Raw genomic sequence first — 17,471 nt, 5'->3', positions numbered from 1 at the left:
CGGTTTGAGGTTTGATACCCTAATTCAAATACAGTTATGAGTAAATATTCTACCAAAAATTAAACCCACGCTTTGCTACCGAATATAAAAATATTATTCAGATCTACTCAATTTAAATCTCGCCAGAAGAACATAAATGATGAAAAATGAGACAACATCATAAAAAGCGGTAATAACATGATCATCGCCAGACACCTATACAAGGTCATTTATTAGCTCACCGAAAAACTTTGCCATATGAAAGATCATGTAATTTCAACAAAAAAAAACATTATGCTAGAAATAAGCGTAAATACAGGTATTATTCTAATTGTCGTGTTCTGTTGCACTAAAATTGTAGCAGAAAGTTAAGATCTTAAAATGTACGCTTTGAGCACGGCAGAGTATGTGGATATCATATTCTTTTATGTTTATTGCAATGGATGAAACGCACGCATATCAAGAAAGATATCCACTCCCGCGTCATACACTGCACCACTCAGTTTTCGGATAATCTTACGATTACGAGGAGCAGGCAATTCTGCTCCACCAAAAGCAATTTGACCACGTGTATTGAATGTAGAAATTTTCAAAATATTTTATTCTCTTTTTACGTTGAAAGTGTTTGATAAAATGCATAGTACGCTCTACATAAACGAATAGACTTATCAGGACAATTTCCTTCACTGATTTAGAGTTATAGAATTGAAATTGTAGATAATAAAAATGAAAGGCTTTTCATTTGTTTAATTTTTAATTGCAATCAAAGCATGACATCTAGGTGAAATATTGTCATCCGTTACTTTCTCGATGTAACAATTAACACCATTCTCTATTAAATACTGCACTTTATCCTGCAACAAAATATTTTCACATACACTCTGTAAAGAAGTTTGTAAAGCGGTAAGAGCTTCCATCAGTATCAATTTGTCCTGGTTGCTTTCCCATATTTCTATAATTCTCCTCTCGACATCCAGATCACCTTTTGCGTCACTCGATTTGGGAATCAATTTGTAATTATTGCAGAAATTTTTCAGATAAAATGAAAAATCTGATTCATTGAGAGATTTTCCGGATTTCCTCTTCAATCTCGAAACGTTACATCCAACTGAAAGAATTTATATAAATAATAAAAAGTGATAATTTTTGAAGGGGAAATATTCTTTTTTCTCAGTGATTTTTCTACTTCAAGTATAAGAAAAGTTTCATATTTATTCAAGGCAATTGCCTTGATTTCAAATTTCAAAAGGTTCTCTCACAATTGTGAGAAAACCTTTTGAAATTTGAAATGTTCTTCACATTTCATAACAAAACTAAAGGCTTATTTTCACGATGAAAATAACTCTCACTCTGAAAGAGTGCTGTCGCGACAGTGCGATACAGTAACCATCAAGATGTTTATATGGTGATTATCACTGCGATAGTTACTATCATGATGGTATACTAATCGAAAGTCACTTGGAGGTGTCAATTAATCAGAAATTCCTTTGGGGTATTGCCTAACAATACTTTCAAATAAACCTCCAAATCATCTTGGAAACAAGAATGTTTCAATTTGGTTTTTACTATTGGCTGAAAAGTTCACGTTCCACTTTGGGAGCGTTTTTGATTACACTCATTGGCTGCATCTATCACTTCTTGATTACTTTCTAATGATTCGCATAGACCAGTACGGTCCATAGGAGTATTAATGAAATGAGCATTTTTACTCAGTTTCAGTGTAAGTGATGGTTTTAATGACTTCGACTATGACGTTTGGCAAAATTCTCATGTAAAAAAAGATGAATATTTTGTGATCAAATTTCTTCCTCCATTTACTTTTGACGTCAGTAATGATACGCCAAGTACTGAAAAAAATGATTTGGCATCCTAAAGACTTTCATACCACTGAAAAAAATATTTTGGTATTAGGATTAGGCGAGAATAACCAACTCATTTTTCATAATACATTTTTTGATTTCATTGATGTTATTACTATTTTGAGTAATAATAATAATAATAATAGGACTCTTCATGCAAATTTGATGGAATTTCTGTTTCTGTTGAGAAAATCCTATCATTACATTTGAAATTTCGGAGTAAAATGAACAAAACAATGAACTTCTGATATTATAGATATAAGATATTATTTTTCAGACGAGATCTAATTTGCTCAAAAATGTTGAGCCAAAATGAAGTTACAGGCGTTTCAATCAGTCAGATTTCTCCCTTTGACCTACCCTTATTTGATGTCGTAAAATCGAAAGTGACAATTTAAAAAGATAGAGAATTTTCCAAGGATTACTGTGATGATATTTTTTCTTCAACTTCATAAGAAACATTTTCGAGTAAAATTTATTTTTCTACTCGACGGTAGCTATTACGCCCTCTAGTGGTAGAGGTATGAACTTCAAAACAATTTCCAGTGTGTTCTCTTGTTCACTTTAGTGGTAAAATTTTTTACCGCAAGTCTCTACGATGAGTGGATCCTGAGATATAGCCGCTTACCTCGCTTATTTGCCCACCCTGTACACGTTCAGATATTATCTTCATAATGTCTGCTATCTCGATCAACTCCACTTTACGGAAATTATTTTGTGAACTTTTTTGATTTTTTCGTCGGTGACAGTCTCTTTTGGGCGTCCAATGCGTACGCCGTCTTCGGTGCTCATTTCACCACGTTAATACTTAGCATACCAATTAATGATGGTTTGATTTTTCTGATGCAGACCCCGGAAACTCTTCTTCCAGCCAAGATTTTGCTTCTACTGTATTTTTTCCCCTTCAAAAAGCAATATTTTATCGGCACACGAAATTCCTTTTTTCCATTTTCTTTCAAATAAAAAAAATAGCTACACTCACAACGCAATATCTCACAAACTAATGGTCGGACTGCTGTCAAATTTTGACACTTATCGTTTGAAGGTTGGTACTAACTAAAAATCATATGAATTTAATACTACCACTGCCATCTGTACATAAGATCGGGGACTTTTCAATTGGCCTAATATCGAAAATTTCGGCGAAAATTAAGTCGTACATTTATATTGAATTGTAAAAATTATTAAAAAGTTTCAATATAAAATTATTCATTTGCTATTATTGTGACTAATTCATTGCTCATCTCTAAATAATTTGTCACATCGTGTATAAAAACCGGTAGCGGTCTTGGACTTCTTTCTGTCGTTGTATTCTCATCTGATTCTCTGAGAGACTCCATGACTTCCATGAGACTGATGGCTATGTCATGTTTTTTAATAGTTGTCTATAGAACAAATATTATTTATCGTAATCAAATTCTATATAATGTATTATATTGAATCGAAATTCGAATCATAAATCTCGTTCCCTGAACAGACAGCTCTATTATTTCGTCACTATGTCTATATTTTCTGATTTTGAAACGAGAATGGTTTGGATCGATAAGGTTCGACTCACTGAGGATAAAAACGTCCTCAAATTAGGTTCTGTTCTTTGGTAAACACGATAACTGTAGAGCGACGATACCTAGAAACTTGAAATTTTCAGAGTAGATTCGAATCTCAAATGACACGGTTGATAGCATTGAAATTTCATGTTGATAGCATTGACTGAAAATATCTACAATATCTAAAAAAAAAGAAAAGTATTGTACAGGGTAGGCAAATAAGCGAGGTAAGCGGCTATATCTCAGGATCCACTCATCGTAGAGACTTGCGGTAAAAATTTTTACCACTAAAGTGTACGAGAGAACACACTGGAAATTGTTTTGAAGTTCATACCTCTACCGCTAGGGGGCGTAATAGCCACCGTCGAGTAGAAAAAGGAATTTTACTCGAAAATGTTTCATATGAAGTTGAAGAAAAAATATCATCACTGTAATCCTTGGAAAATTCTCTATCTTTTTGAATTGTCACTTTCGATTTTACGACATCTAATGAGGGTAGGTGAATGAGAGAAATCTGACTGATTGAAACGCCTGTAACTTCAGTTTGGCTCAACATTTTCGAGCAAATTAGATCTCGTCTGAAAGATAATATCTTGTTAATTGAAAACAAAATATAGTCATGATAAATTTGTTTTTGCTGCTTTCGATAGGGGGCGCTAAGTCAGAAGTTCCTTGTTTTGTTCATTTTACTCCGAAATTTCAAATGTAATGATAGGATTCTCTTAACGGAAACAGAAATTCCATCAAATTCGCATGAAAACACCTGAAGGTCGCAAAGCGATAATTTCATGCGTTCTGAAGATATGGCCGAAAGAAGAAGCCTTGTACATATACAATCAAGAGTTTTTTTAGCGTTCGTTATTCATGCGCCAATGGCACCCTTGTAATCAAATCGAGTGTTTACAAATTATGTATGAATAAACAAGCGTTCAAAAGTTTCTGACCTTCATCAATTTTTTTTTTATGAAAGTTATCGCAACAGAATAGATAATTTTAAAATTGATAACATTTAAAATATTCAATTGGTTTATTTCATGTTTTCTTATACTAACCTTCATCTGCAGCTTTCTGCAAAATACCCCTCATAAGGAAATTTTTAGCATGTTCTTCGTGCTGAGAATCACTCATTTCCTGAAACGTTGTCGACGTAGTTTGACAAGCTAACCTGAGAAAAGGTCTTTTGAGAAAATTTGATGCATCGTACTTTTCGAAATAATACTTTAATGCCTCACTTATAGGAAAACCTTTGAAGTATTCTCGTTCATCGACAGTTTCCCGCAAACCTAATCGGTGGTAACAGCAAGGCATTATCACCAACGACTTTACTTGATCCATTTCCAAAAATAAATCAAGAATCGTCACGCTCAAATCTGCGCATGCATGTAATCCACACATACATATAGCTTCTTCTTTCGAAAATGTATTATTCAAACTTTTATTGATCTCATTCACTGAATTTTCAGTTATAAAATGATTGTAGAAAGTTACTCTTTCTCTGGAATATTTGTGATATTTCAACTGGTATTTCAGGGCTGATTCCATTTTTTGAGGACATCCTTCGATTGCAAGAACTGAACACTTATGATCTTCGGCTAGAAGGTAGGAAAGATAGCCCTAAAAACATGAAACAGTTACTTTAGGAAAAACTCAATATGATTTTAATTAACTAATTCTCGATTCGGGCATGCGATAAAGTGGAATAATGAATCTAAAAATCTACAAAAACATATGCTTAGGAATTTCCCTATGAAAATTCGAGAGCTAATTCAATGAAAGTTGTTAAAAAAATCGGTATTTCCCCTCCTAGCTTTAAAAAAGGGATCCATCAATCAAATCAATTAAACCGCATAAAATTATTTCTGATGGAATAATGAAAAAATCCTCAACAGATGCGAAATTAGTAGCTTCGATAATAATATAGTGTACTGAAAATTTGTGACATAGTTTTTGGACTCAAAATTGTCTCAAATATCGCCACCTTCTATTAAAATCAGTTTTCAGGAATCGAAAAGACATATTCCTGAATATTAAGATCAGGTAACAAAGATTTCTACCAAAATATTTTCCTAATCGTCACACCTTTGCAAGTAATTCCTGAGTATTTTGAAATCCTATTATACTTTCAACTAAAATATGTGCATTCACAATGATATTGGTCACTTATTATGCGTGAAATCATAAAATAAAAATCATTATGTTAGAAATTCAATTTCGAATGCAATACCTACCAAACCTGCTCCTATATCAATGACCTGGTTTGTTCCAACGCGATCACATATATCTGCAATTAAGGGAGCAAAGGATATGACTTCATGTTGTTTTTTGAAACTCAATCCTCCTTTCTTAGGCAATTCATTTTGCTTAGACTCCGAATATCTACGTTTTCGTGGAGTACTCAATAATTCAATCTTATCCAGAAAACCAACTAAGGAATGAGGACAATCATCCTAAAACACAAAAACAATATTCGATGTGAAGAAGAAAATATGTATTACTAAACTTTTATATCTATGGACCGTAAGGTATTAGGTGAGGTATTTTATGGGTTACAAATATATAGCTATATAATCTTTAGATATACAGTGAAACCTCTGTCCGCCTAACGGAGGTGCCCGTACAAGGGAGAGCTTGACCAGATTTATCAAGTATCTGAAAAAAAGTCTGTCATATATTTAATCGCGAAATTCGATTTTGTGAATGAAGTTCTAACTTAAAATAAACTTTAGTTTAACGCTTATAACAAATCTGTGGATTAGTGTGGTAACTACAACTTCATACACTTGAAATGCTTGGTGGAAAGGATCTATGACATTAATATTAATGTCAGCTGTTTCATGTAGTGAAATAGCCCGGGCACTCCCTTTCACTTACATTCTTTAAATTTTATTATTGAAACCCGTCCAAAAGACAAGAATGAGGACAGGACTTTAGTTTTCTTGGAAATGAACCTCATGGAAGGCATTTCGAAAATAAAGTCGTCGCTTTGAACTTGACCTCATATCAGTACTCACTGTATTCACTCACCTTTTTTTTACCTAATGATAAGTCCTTGAGATCACTGAAGCTCAACTTTTGGAAGTATACGATCCATTCATGTGGAATTTGATCTAGCACATTCCTAGATAGTATGTCAGTATTTGGACTATTGTAAATCCACATGTACTCCTTCAAAAATGCCAATGCTTCATCGAAATATTTTGACGAATCAAAACGTTGGGTCGAATAAGACATTGATTATCTGCAAAAAATTAGAATACATGAAACAGTTTCAATATACTTCTACATAATAAACAAAATATTCTTTGGATATGCTCAAGAAGTTTGCATTGTTTGAAATGAGTAGAGCCTAGTATGCTATGTTCTATAAGACGGAAAATATATCTAATAATAAAATAAATTGACTTTGTCGACCCTAAAATAATAAGCCAATATATAAAAATAAAAATTATTCATAGGATGAGAAGAATCGTTTTTCATTTCACAAATGTGGTCTACTAAAAAATAATAATAACGTGATTCTCGCTCAAAAAGGCCACATATGAGTATAACAAACTTAATTTTGTATTTGCTTGTATGCGTTTTTTTTTTGCGAGAATTATTTGATTACAAATTTTATAGTTAATTGCATATGTAGGATGTAAGTGTAAGATCAAACCCAAAATTATATTTCGCACGGGAAGAATCTTTTCAATCTATCAATAAATATCATAAATTATATAATTTATGATTGGACATATTCCATATGCAGTGAATTGATTATTTTCGCTGCATTTGATGAAAAAGACTTCAGAATCCCAGATGTTCGATTAATCAATGTCTGATGTTCATAAAGAGTAAACTGAATATAAGGACTAATCCATCCATGAGCCAATTACTTATCGGATGTGAAGTTTCAAAACAAATCAACCCAGATGCAACACACTCTGTAACCTTAGCCCAGCCAGTTGCTTGATTGTTTGAGATGTATCGGGTGTCCCAAATTCGACCCCCGTTAAGCTAGCAGAACCACTTTCGAATTTTTAATGCTTTTTGGGCCATAATTTTAGGGTTATTTTAGTCTAATTTTTTACCCTATTACCCCTAACGCTAAGCTAGTGGAACCACCGAGCTAATCGATTTCTTATGGATAATCAGATTACATTATAATTTTAGGCTCACGTTTGAACCCATTATCAAATTTCTGAATTAACGTTTTTTAAAAACCTGGGTTCTGCTAGCTTTATCGTTAAGCTAGCTAGAATAATTAAACTTACATGGTAATTTTAGGCTCAATTCGGGCTAATTTATTACCCTATTTTACTCCTCAGGTTAACAAGATATCCTGCTATTACTACATCCATCCTATACCGGCCGTAGGTTGAAAATGAAAATCGAATATGTATAAGGAAAATCTGATCACGACATAATTCAAGGCTCTATTAAAACTAATTTATTAAGCTATCACGAAATTTTTTGCTCTTCGGATTACTGAGATCTCATTGGTAAAGTATATCCAAAGTCACTTGGAGGAACCAGAATATTTCAATTATTCAAGGGTTGTCCAAGTTTTCAGAAATTCCTTTGGAATTTATGAAATCATTGCTAACAATACTCTCAAATAAACCCCGGTATTTAGCAAATCGTCTTGGAAACAAGAATGTTCCGATTTAGTTTCTTTTATTGGCTGAAAATTCCATGTTCGACTTCGGGGGCGTTTTTGGTAACACACTCATTGGCTGCATCTATCACTTTTTGATTACTTTCTTATGATTCGCATAGATCAGTGTGGTCCATAGGGGTATTATTGAAATGCATTTTTACTTAGTTTTAGTGCGTAGTGTCACTGATGTTTTTAATGATTTCCACTATGATGTTTGGCAAAATTTTTATGTAAAAAAAGATGAATATTTTGCGATCGAATCTATTCCTCCATTTACTTTCAAATTTACGAGAAGTTCTGAAAAAATGATCTTCATACCACTGAAGAAAAAATTTTGGTGGAATACGAAAACGACTAGGTGAGATTATAGTGACTCAATTAAACATAGTGGCGACAATTCGTTCATATTGAGCCTAAAAATGGCGAATTGGGACATAGAACTTAAGAATACAATTGACTGAACTGACACACGTCAAAAATTTATTTGAAAAAAGGAAGAAGTAGTCGGTTTCCGGCATAACAGGAAGTTGTAGAGGTCTGAAAATATTTTAGGGAGAAAGATCATCATCTCAAACCACAATATACAAATTTATTAATTATTTATCAATATTATTTTATCATAAACATTTAATAGGCCATCGCGATGAATCAGCCTATATATCATTATCATCCAGCCTTCTGCTTCCACTGCTGGACATAAACTTCGCCTTAGAATAACGAAAAAATAAAAATCAATTCGGCAACGTAGCTGCTAATTTGACGTAGAAAATTGGATGTCATTCAAGGATCTCAAGGTCAACCCTTATTTCCTTATCTTCAGACAGAACATTTCCGAGTTTATCTCAAACATTTTCGTGCTCTTATAATTTTATGCAACGATCAGTTCATATCGTGGATAATGTTCCTTGATAGTATATTACAGGTCGGGAATAAAAAATAATCAAATTATAACACCGTAAAATGACATAGTATCATTTTTAATGTGACAACAAAAGCTATTCATGTCGCAAATTTTCTGAGAGAATTGAATTGAATTTTCAACTTAAGGGTTTTAAAAGCGTGTGCCTATGGTTCATGACTGTTTTGCAATAATATTTGGCCAAACGTTTTTATGGACTAGTTCAAGTGACTTTGGATATATGTACTAGGTATATTACATATATCCCATTATTCCATAACGGCAGTACGTGAACAATGCAAATCGAATATGAAAAATGCAATTACATCATAATTGTAGGCTCTATTCAAACTAATTTATTACCCTATTACGACATTTTTTGCTCTTCATATTACTAAGATCTCATCTCATGAGTACTACTTCAATCACCCCATATCAGCAGTACGTGAAGTAGGTGAAAAAAGTAAATCGAATATGTACCTACATGGAGAATCTGATAATTAGAGGCTCTATTAGAGCTATTTTATTACCCTTTCACGAAAGTTTTTGCTTCTCAGATAAACAAGATATCAAACGGTATTGTTTGTCTATTGCCCTCAGAAGTAGTGGGCCAAATATTGCGAGTTATCAAGGAATAACTCGAACTAAGAAAAACCGCAATCTCTAACTGACTAGAGTAGTCTAGGACTTCCAGAAAATAAAGAAAGAAACAAACAGACAAGTAGATATTTCAGGAACTGTAATTAATTGTTATTTGGGATTGTTGAGAATCCATAAACTAATAAAATTTTCAATTATGAATAATTTATTACATTTCATGAAATGTCAAATTTGGTTATCCGATCATCGACTTTTAGTTTCTTTCTATGTTTTCCGGAAGTCATAGACTAGTCTAGTCCACTCAGTTAAAAATTGCGGTATTTCCATAGTTCAAGATTTTCCTCGATGATTTTTCGTATTTATAACGTATTCGACTGGCTGCACCAGTTCGAATTAATTCGAGCTAAATATGTCATTTAGCACTACAAAAATTCGAATTAATTCTTACTGTTGCAGCCAGTCGAATACGCTATTAGATTCAGAATAAATATTCAGTAGTTATAGCCCGAGTGCTTGCCAAATACTCGAAATATTCGATAAATGCGAAACCTGCGATAATTTGGCAGTATCACTGATACTGTATGTAATAGCTTGGTGTCTTCTTGCTATATCTTATACAGACTGAGGGAATTGAGCCGTGCAAATATAGGTATTAATGACCTACTATTGTTCTCATTTTTATTCTAGAATAAAATATGGTATAATTTTCTGGGGAAATTAAACAATATTCAATGAAGATTATTATTGAAATGGAACTAGCGTAAAACTTAAGCGTAATATAAAGGTAGAGCTTCTGTCTAGAAGGGACTATAGCCATAGAAATAGAACGTCATTTTTTGGAGTTCAGTCTTAGAAGGCGAGATTCGAAGAATTGAAAGTAGCCAGCTTATGCATAAATTGAGCATCCCTATTGTTTTCTGCAATGAGCAGAAAATAGTCTGCATATCCGAGTACGGGATTATTCGGGCTGCAAAATATTATTCCTCTCGGATTTTGAGACTGACTATGAATAACATCGATGACCATGATATTATGAAAATTATAGGTGCTAGTGGGTCACCTTGCTTGACTCCTCTTTTCAAAGCTGATGTGATGATTTCCACGACATGGCAGCAAGTAGTGGTTGACAGTAATTGGCCAGTGTTGATTTTATCAACTTGGAAACGCCAAAGAGCTACGCGAATCGAATGGACTGAAACCCGCTCGAACACCTTCTGCAGCACAATGAAGGGTCGTCTCTGCTTCTTTCTTAGCTTGATAACCGACTGCGGCGTGATATTATTCGCGAAGCAACTATATATCATTGTGAACCCACTTGCCCAACGTAACCGAACTTGAGAGCGGTTTGATCATTGACCAGTCCCATTATAATGGAAGTTATGGTCATCGGTCAACAATTCATTAGATGGTGCAAGTTGATAGTTATCTTAGGAATTATGACAGTACGGCTTTTTCTCAATAGTTTGGACTCATACTTTGAAAATATCATTGTGGGTGCTTAAGTCGAATCCGTCGGTCGTTCTGCCTATATTTTTGAGGAGGCGTAAATATCGCAAGGTGTGAAGGCAACATCTATTTAGAATATTTAGATGGTCTCTGGTGATTATTTGTCTCTACTAACACGGAAATGTATTTAATCAATTAGTTCAATTGCTAGTTTTTTTTATTAGAAGAAAATTTCTCAAGCGTGTCTTCCATTCTGATTATTCGGCCTGACAAGCTTGTTTCTGACACCTGGTTGAAGTACACTTCCACAAGCGTGGCAAATGCTCTCCGTCCATGGGTCGAATTTTAGCGCAAGATCTTCGGTGCGTGTCCAAACCGCCTGGCATGCAGATATTGCGCCCAAATCAGGTTGGGTGCAAAATGTCAAGATGCCCTGCAAATGAAGGTGGCTCAAGTCTACCTCGCCTGCGCCTCCTTTAGGAAACACGCTATCACCCCCGTTTGTGTCAGATTGTGAAGTCTCTAGATCGAGTGGTATCAGAATTATTCTGATACGCTCCAGAACATCGACGTATTATTCGCCGTAGCACTTTTTCCTTATACCTTCTCTCGGTCTTCCGAGGTATCAAGTGCTTTTCAGTCAGGTGCGTGTCACTCCGGGGCTCGGCGCACTAGAGCTTAGAGCCCTTGCTATGAGTGGAACGCGCCAAAACGAAACTGTCAAATTGAACGTAAACAAACCAGCTGTCTCGTACTTTATGCCAAGTAACAGTCTTATTTCTCTCTCACACTTGTCAGGGCTCGAAGCCCTGCGGGGGGTGCGTCAGGGGAAATGGGAAGGTAACGCGAGGGCTCGACGCCCTGTTTACTGGAACAGTACAAGTGCGCACTGGTACGCTTCGGAGCTGTACCAATGAGCTCCTAACGGTGGCTGAAAAGCACCTATTGTGCCAAATGGTCTAGAAATTGATCTATCTCGTATGCCAATTCCAAGCGCGCCACCTCATCCAGCTCGCTAGCAGTCCCAACGCATTTGCGGTTTCACTTTTTGAACTACACCTCATTTGCCAGGTAGTGGGTGGGCAATTTCCACAGATAGGACATCCCCCCGCTTTCAATTACTGCGTTCGGAAAATCCACACCGGTGCGGAGCGTGCGGTGTAAACGGTTGATACGTCACGTGACCACGGAGCAATAGGTGCGTGAGTGATTTGCCGGACGATGACGGAGCCAACGGAGCTGATATCCAAGAATTTTTTAATGTGTTTTGTGAAAAGAAAAAAGCAATTTCGTCGATTGAAATTATTGAAGACGGCCAGACTAGATCTAATTTGTCTCCTCGTGATATCAGAATGTATTCTACATATTGTGTTCATCTTGAAAGAGTTGAAAGGAGATAATCCTGAGGATATTGTTGATGAACCACTTATTGAAAAACTTGGAAATTTTGTAGACATCGAAAATATGCATAATCAATTAGGGAACCAATTAGAAGAGAGTAAAAGGAATTTTATAATGTATTCTTTGAACATGGATGAAAGATTTCTTCGCTGAGATACAATTATTTTGTAAAATAAACCTTTATTTTTAATAATAATATTCCTTTCCTAATTGCCTCCAACCTCAGAGGAAAGAAAATACATATAGAGGTGCCCTTAGAAGTAAATAGCGTTGTATTGTAATCAATTGCAAGAGCATGATGATAAAGTGAGGACAACAACAAACCTGCAAAATTGACAACTAGAGGGGCGGTAAACATTTCAGTGGCGTAGTCAATGGTTCTCTTACTGCCTCTTATTAAGTTTTCGGTGCTGAAATGTTTGGAACAAACATATGCATATTTCGGCAAATTGTTCATTTGCAATATTAATACGTGGCACCATATTTTGCTAAATTCTCTATTTGAAGGAAACCTACAAATGTTAGCATTGAATTAAGTTTTCGATATCTCACAAATACTACGCCATAGACGAGATATATTCTACGCCTATGGACTCAAAACGTGAACTTACCTATGATAGGTTAGGTTTTCACTTCCGATGTTTTACAAACTATACATGTTTTTCGAGTATTTACCATGATTAAAATTAACAATATGTAACTTAAAATTCACAAACTTGCATGAAATAACGCCGATTACAAACGTGAAATTAAAATGAACAGTTAACCCTTAACGCACCTCTAGTTGACACGTGCAATAACAACAACAGAACCGTGTTGCCAAATCCTCAGAATATTCGCAAAACATCTATGCCACAGAACGAAGAAAAGATTACTTCTTCCTCAGAATGGCAACGCAGTACATTATAAATGTTTGTAAACAAAAATGTTATAGCGATGTCAACAAATGCTATAAGGCACCTCTATCTTTTCTTTCCTCTGAGCCTCCAACATATACAAACATAAGAAAAACTATATAAAGAGATTTTGCATAATAAGCTTATAATTCATCATTGTATTTCCAAAATTCTCAGATTCGTGCATGATGTTCAAAGACAACCAATGCATGTACCTATTTTCAAACCAATCCTTAGAACTCGAGAACTCACTGAGCTACCGAAGGCTCATACTCATCCTTCGTGGGGATCAAAAAGCTAGCTTGAGCTTTCGATATAAAAAGGTCACCCATGACGGTGGGGTCTTTAAAGTGGTTTATGTGTTCCCACGCGCTGCACGGCTTTTCTCACAGACCTTCTCGCTGCTTCCTTTACCAAAATCACCGGTTGGTGATTTAGGTAAAAATGACCCGGTATGATTTTAAACGGGGCGCAGCCTGGTTTTTTTAGGTCAAGGTGGTGAAGATGACATTTGTCCAGCGTTTTACTCGAATACGAGGCGAGATATCAAAAACACTGTTTGAAAAATATTAGAAATAACTAACGTCATTTGGAAGTCCGTCAAAAACACTAAAAAGCAAGAAAAGCCACAATATTATTGTGAAACACTTTTAACAAACTTTTTAATTTCCATTTTCAACAAACTTCAGACATCCAAGCATCGTCTCGCACGTCTGCTCTTCACAATGGTGGTAAGAGAAAATAAATACAATACCTCTTTTTTATCATATATTCTTCGCCTTCAACAACGGCATATGCTTTGAAACTAAATTTACTCTTGAGTATAAAGCTAGGTTGACATGGATAGTGCATGGCGATCGTTGATTTCACACTGTTATTTACGCGAATATTATGACGTATATTCGTATTTCAAGAAAGTATTTGCCAATTGTATGTTGTTTTGTTTTCAGAAAAGGGAACGTCGACAAGCCTAAAGAGTGCACGTGTTTTTCAGCGTCAATCTGAATATTTATGACCATGATGCGGTACCTTTTTCATGTGAATTAATTTTGTCGGTATTCTTCTGTTGTTAATGAATGGCTAAATTAAATCTCATTTCGTACTTCGAATTTCAAAACATGTGATTTCTATCGATCAATCACGAATCGTTTGTGGCTCTATATTCATAAGACTTTTTTCTGTTAAAATTATCCAAGGAATCTCATGCCGTTAATATTTCCAAAAAAATTCTTGGAACTTCCCTGGAATTCGCTAAGAAAAATATCACCTCAGTGTTTTCGTTTCTTTTGATGAAAAAATGGGCAAAAATTATTAAATTAGGATTCTCGAAAGGAATTTTATTGTGCTAAATTGTGCTGCTTTGTGCCGTTGAATTTTTTCTTAATTTCATGAATCTCGAAATATATATAAAAATCGAAAAATGGGCCAGCTCAGTACTGGGTTCTATTTCAATTATTGAAAAAAATTGTGCTACACATATACAAAGTTGTTCCGTTCGAATTTTTCCGAGAGTCTCTAATTTCCTGAAAAATCGAAATTTAAAAAAGGTAGGCCAGCACTTTCGTTTGTTCTTCTCACAAATGAATGAAAAAATTTGTGCTACATTTGTGCTGACTGTTGCCGTAAATATTTCGGTTTTTCTGGAAAATTTTGAGAATAAAAAAAAGTGAGCCCAGCACTTTTATTATTCTCCAGAAGAAACACGTTCAGAAAATAGGGCAACTCTTGGAAAAATTTTTGACGATGTAATTTTCACGAATATCCCTCTGATTCATCTGAAAATAAAGAAATAATTAGAAAAAAGTTATCCTAGCACTTTCATTTTTTTTCGACGAAAATTATTTCAAATGATCGAGAAGTAGTGCTGGCTCAACTTTACACACATCAAAAAATTGTGCTACGCGTATGTAAAGGTAGATACTCCGTTGAAATTCCCTCAAAAAATTATTCAAGAAAAAAAATGAGAGAAAGTTAACCCAGAGCTTTGGTTTTTTTGACCGAAATTTGTTTTCTATAGTTGGGCTATATATTTCTGCTGACTGATGTCTGTCAGATTTTCAAATAAGAGATTTCCATCCTTTGAAAAAAATGTTGAGTTACTTCTGAAAATCTGACCAGAACAAGACAGCACAACTGGAGCCAAAGTATTTGAAACAATTTTCGTCGAAGGAAAACGAAAATGCATGACCAACTTTCTTCAATTCTCATAAGAGTGTAGCACAATTTTGTACACATATTTTCTTAAGAAAAATGGAAAATGGGATGAGTGTTTTATTTTCGAGAATTCTATGACTAAGGAAAAATATAGGTGCTGGCCTAGCTTCTAATTGAATTTTGTGATTCTCAATACACATACTGAAATATCTATTTTATCCTTTGAAACCCAATAATCATATTTTGAGAACCATATGTAACAAAAAAAATCAATAGTACAAAGAGCACAAATCTAGCACAGCACAATTCAGTAAAAAAAAATAAATGAAAATACTCCTTGCCTTCTAATAGATTTGTTAAATATCCAATATGTTTGATATCCCGTTTCACGTTCGTGCCTCCTTTCGTAACCATCCGTTTCGAGAATAGTTTCAAAACTCTTCCATTGACAGGAGTCGATATCCACAACTAACTAACCTCGATTGTGCTTCACTACCTATGTCAACTAGGATAAATCGTTCGTTTCGCGAATATTTGCACGACTGTTCCGTTGACAAGAGTCGTTTTCCAAGAAGTCTTGAACCACAGCCGTGATCCACTAGCCATGTCAACCTATCTCAAATAATCTCTTCTCAAATTACTCCTTGTGAACTCCAGTCAACCAAAGAATATATGGAGTGACCCATTTTAAAAGATCCACTGAAATTACTCCTTGGATCAAAATGTTCCACAAGGAAGTTTCTTAGTCTTCAGGGGGACATCTAACTCAGACATTCAATGTGATGTTCAAGTAGATTTTTTCAATAGGGACTATACATTTTTCTTGCACAATATTAATCTTCTAGAAAAAGAAGAAATATTTTGTTTCTTTCGTTTTTCCCAATGAATTTCTCTGGACATATGATGAAGCATTTAATGCAAGAGGGATTACCACAACGTGGTTTTTCACGTATCAGTCAAACTTTGGTATCCATTCTGCTAATATTGAGTTATACTTATACATTTCGCATATACATATATATTTTTATTTCACACAAAATGTGGTTCCTTTTGGGATACTCGGACGAAAGAGCCAAAAGCAATCCGACTGATTAGTATAGAAAGAGTACTTGTCGTAGTTATGCTGCATACGGCCTTCTGCATCCAAGTTATGTGTGTTCGAAGGCAGATCCATCTCACGTAAGTGCTAAACGGTTTTCTTATGTACCAGCCCATTGAAGCTAATCACCAATGGCTTTATTTCTACCTTTGCCAACTCGTAAGTATATAGATAAGCCTATTAATTTCAAGTTGGTTCTACCCAATTCTGACATCATTAAAGACAATTAATGTAATTATCCTCTAACCAAAAATTTCAATATACCCTATTTTTATGCAAGCTCATCAATCAACTGGACAGAGAAAGCCTCAATCTAGATTGTGATGAATTGAAAAACTTGCTCTTATATGTAGAAATTCGGAAATAAAAGTGAGCCTATCATAAAAAATCTTAAATAATTTATATTTTTGACATACATTCCTCAGCATTTTAGAAGAGTTTATTTTTTTTTTATGGGAAGACTCAATATTGGTCAAAATGGGTAATTTGACAGACAAAATAGAAGTGTTGAACCTAATGAAAAACAAGTATTGCCTGAACTAAAGCCAAATGAGCCTTTAGCGAATATTAAAACAAGATTTGATGTACATATTTGCACAAATATTTTACCTGATTTTGAATTGAGATCATTATGTTTGTAAATATTTCTTTTGAAAAAAAAGGTCATAAGACTCCTGTAGACTACTCCTATGATTATCATTGCTGTGCATACCCAGTCACTAATATTTAAATTTTCAAAATCACCCTTTTGTACAAGTTTCTCATAAATCCAAAGGTATTGTTGATATTATAAATATTTTCAAGTATTTCTCATTTTACATTCTAAAAACTCCTAAGATTTCTGACCCATCACAAGATGAATGTTGTAATACCTCAGCTAAAGAGTTATAAATTGAAATTATCTATATGAAGACATCAAAAGGTTCATGAATTTCCATTCTACGAACTTTTTC

General features: G+C 34.5%; 1 protein-coding gene across 2 annotated transcripts in view; it reads right to left on the bottom strand.

The window, feature by feature from the left end:
* Positions 1–714: 714 nt before the first annotated feature.
* Positions 715–17,471, bottom strand: part of LOC123671345 (probable methyltransferase-like protein 25) — a 55,958-nt gene continuing 39,201 nt past the window's right edge. The window contains exons 1-5 of one of the 2 annotated variants that reach the window (XM_045605121.1): positions 12,981–12,999; positions 6,410–6,623; positions 5,614–5,832; positions 4,438–4,999; positions 715–1,087 (exon numbers count right to left, since the gene is read on the bottom strand). In XM_045605121.1, the coding sequence (XP_045461077.1) occupies positions 726–1,087; positions 4,438–4,999; positions 5,614–5,832; positions 6,410–6,616 (1,350 nt within the window). In that variant the 5' untranslated portion in view covers positions 6,617–6,623; positions 12,981–12,999 and the 3' untranslated portion in view covers positions 715–725. Of the gene's footprint in view, positions 1,088–4,437; positions 5,000–5,613; positions 5,833–6,409; positions 6,624–12,980; positions 13,000–17,471 lie in introns of those variants that run through there. The other variant, XM_045605120.1, reaches the window with a different exon arrangement.

Source organism: Harmonia axyridis, chromosome 1 (genome assembly GCF_914767665.1).
Source record: "Harmonia axyridis chromosome 1, icHarAxyr1.1, whole genome shotgun sequence".
Taxonomy (NCBI): Eukaryota; Metazoa; Arthropoda; class Insecta; order Coleoptera; family Coccinellidae; genus Harmonia; species Harmonia axyridis.
This window is presented reverse-complemented; position numbering and strand designations above follow the sequence as displayed.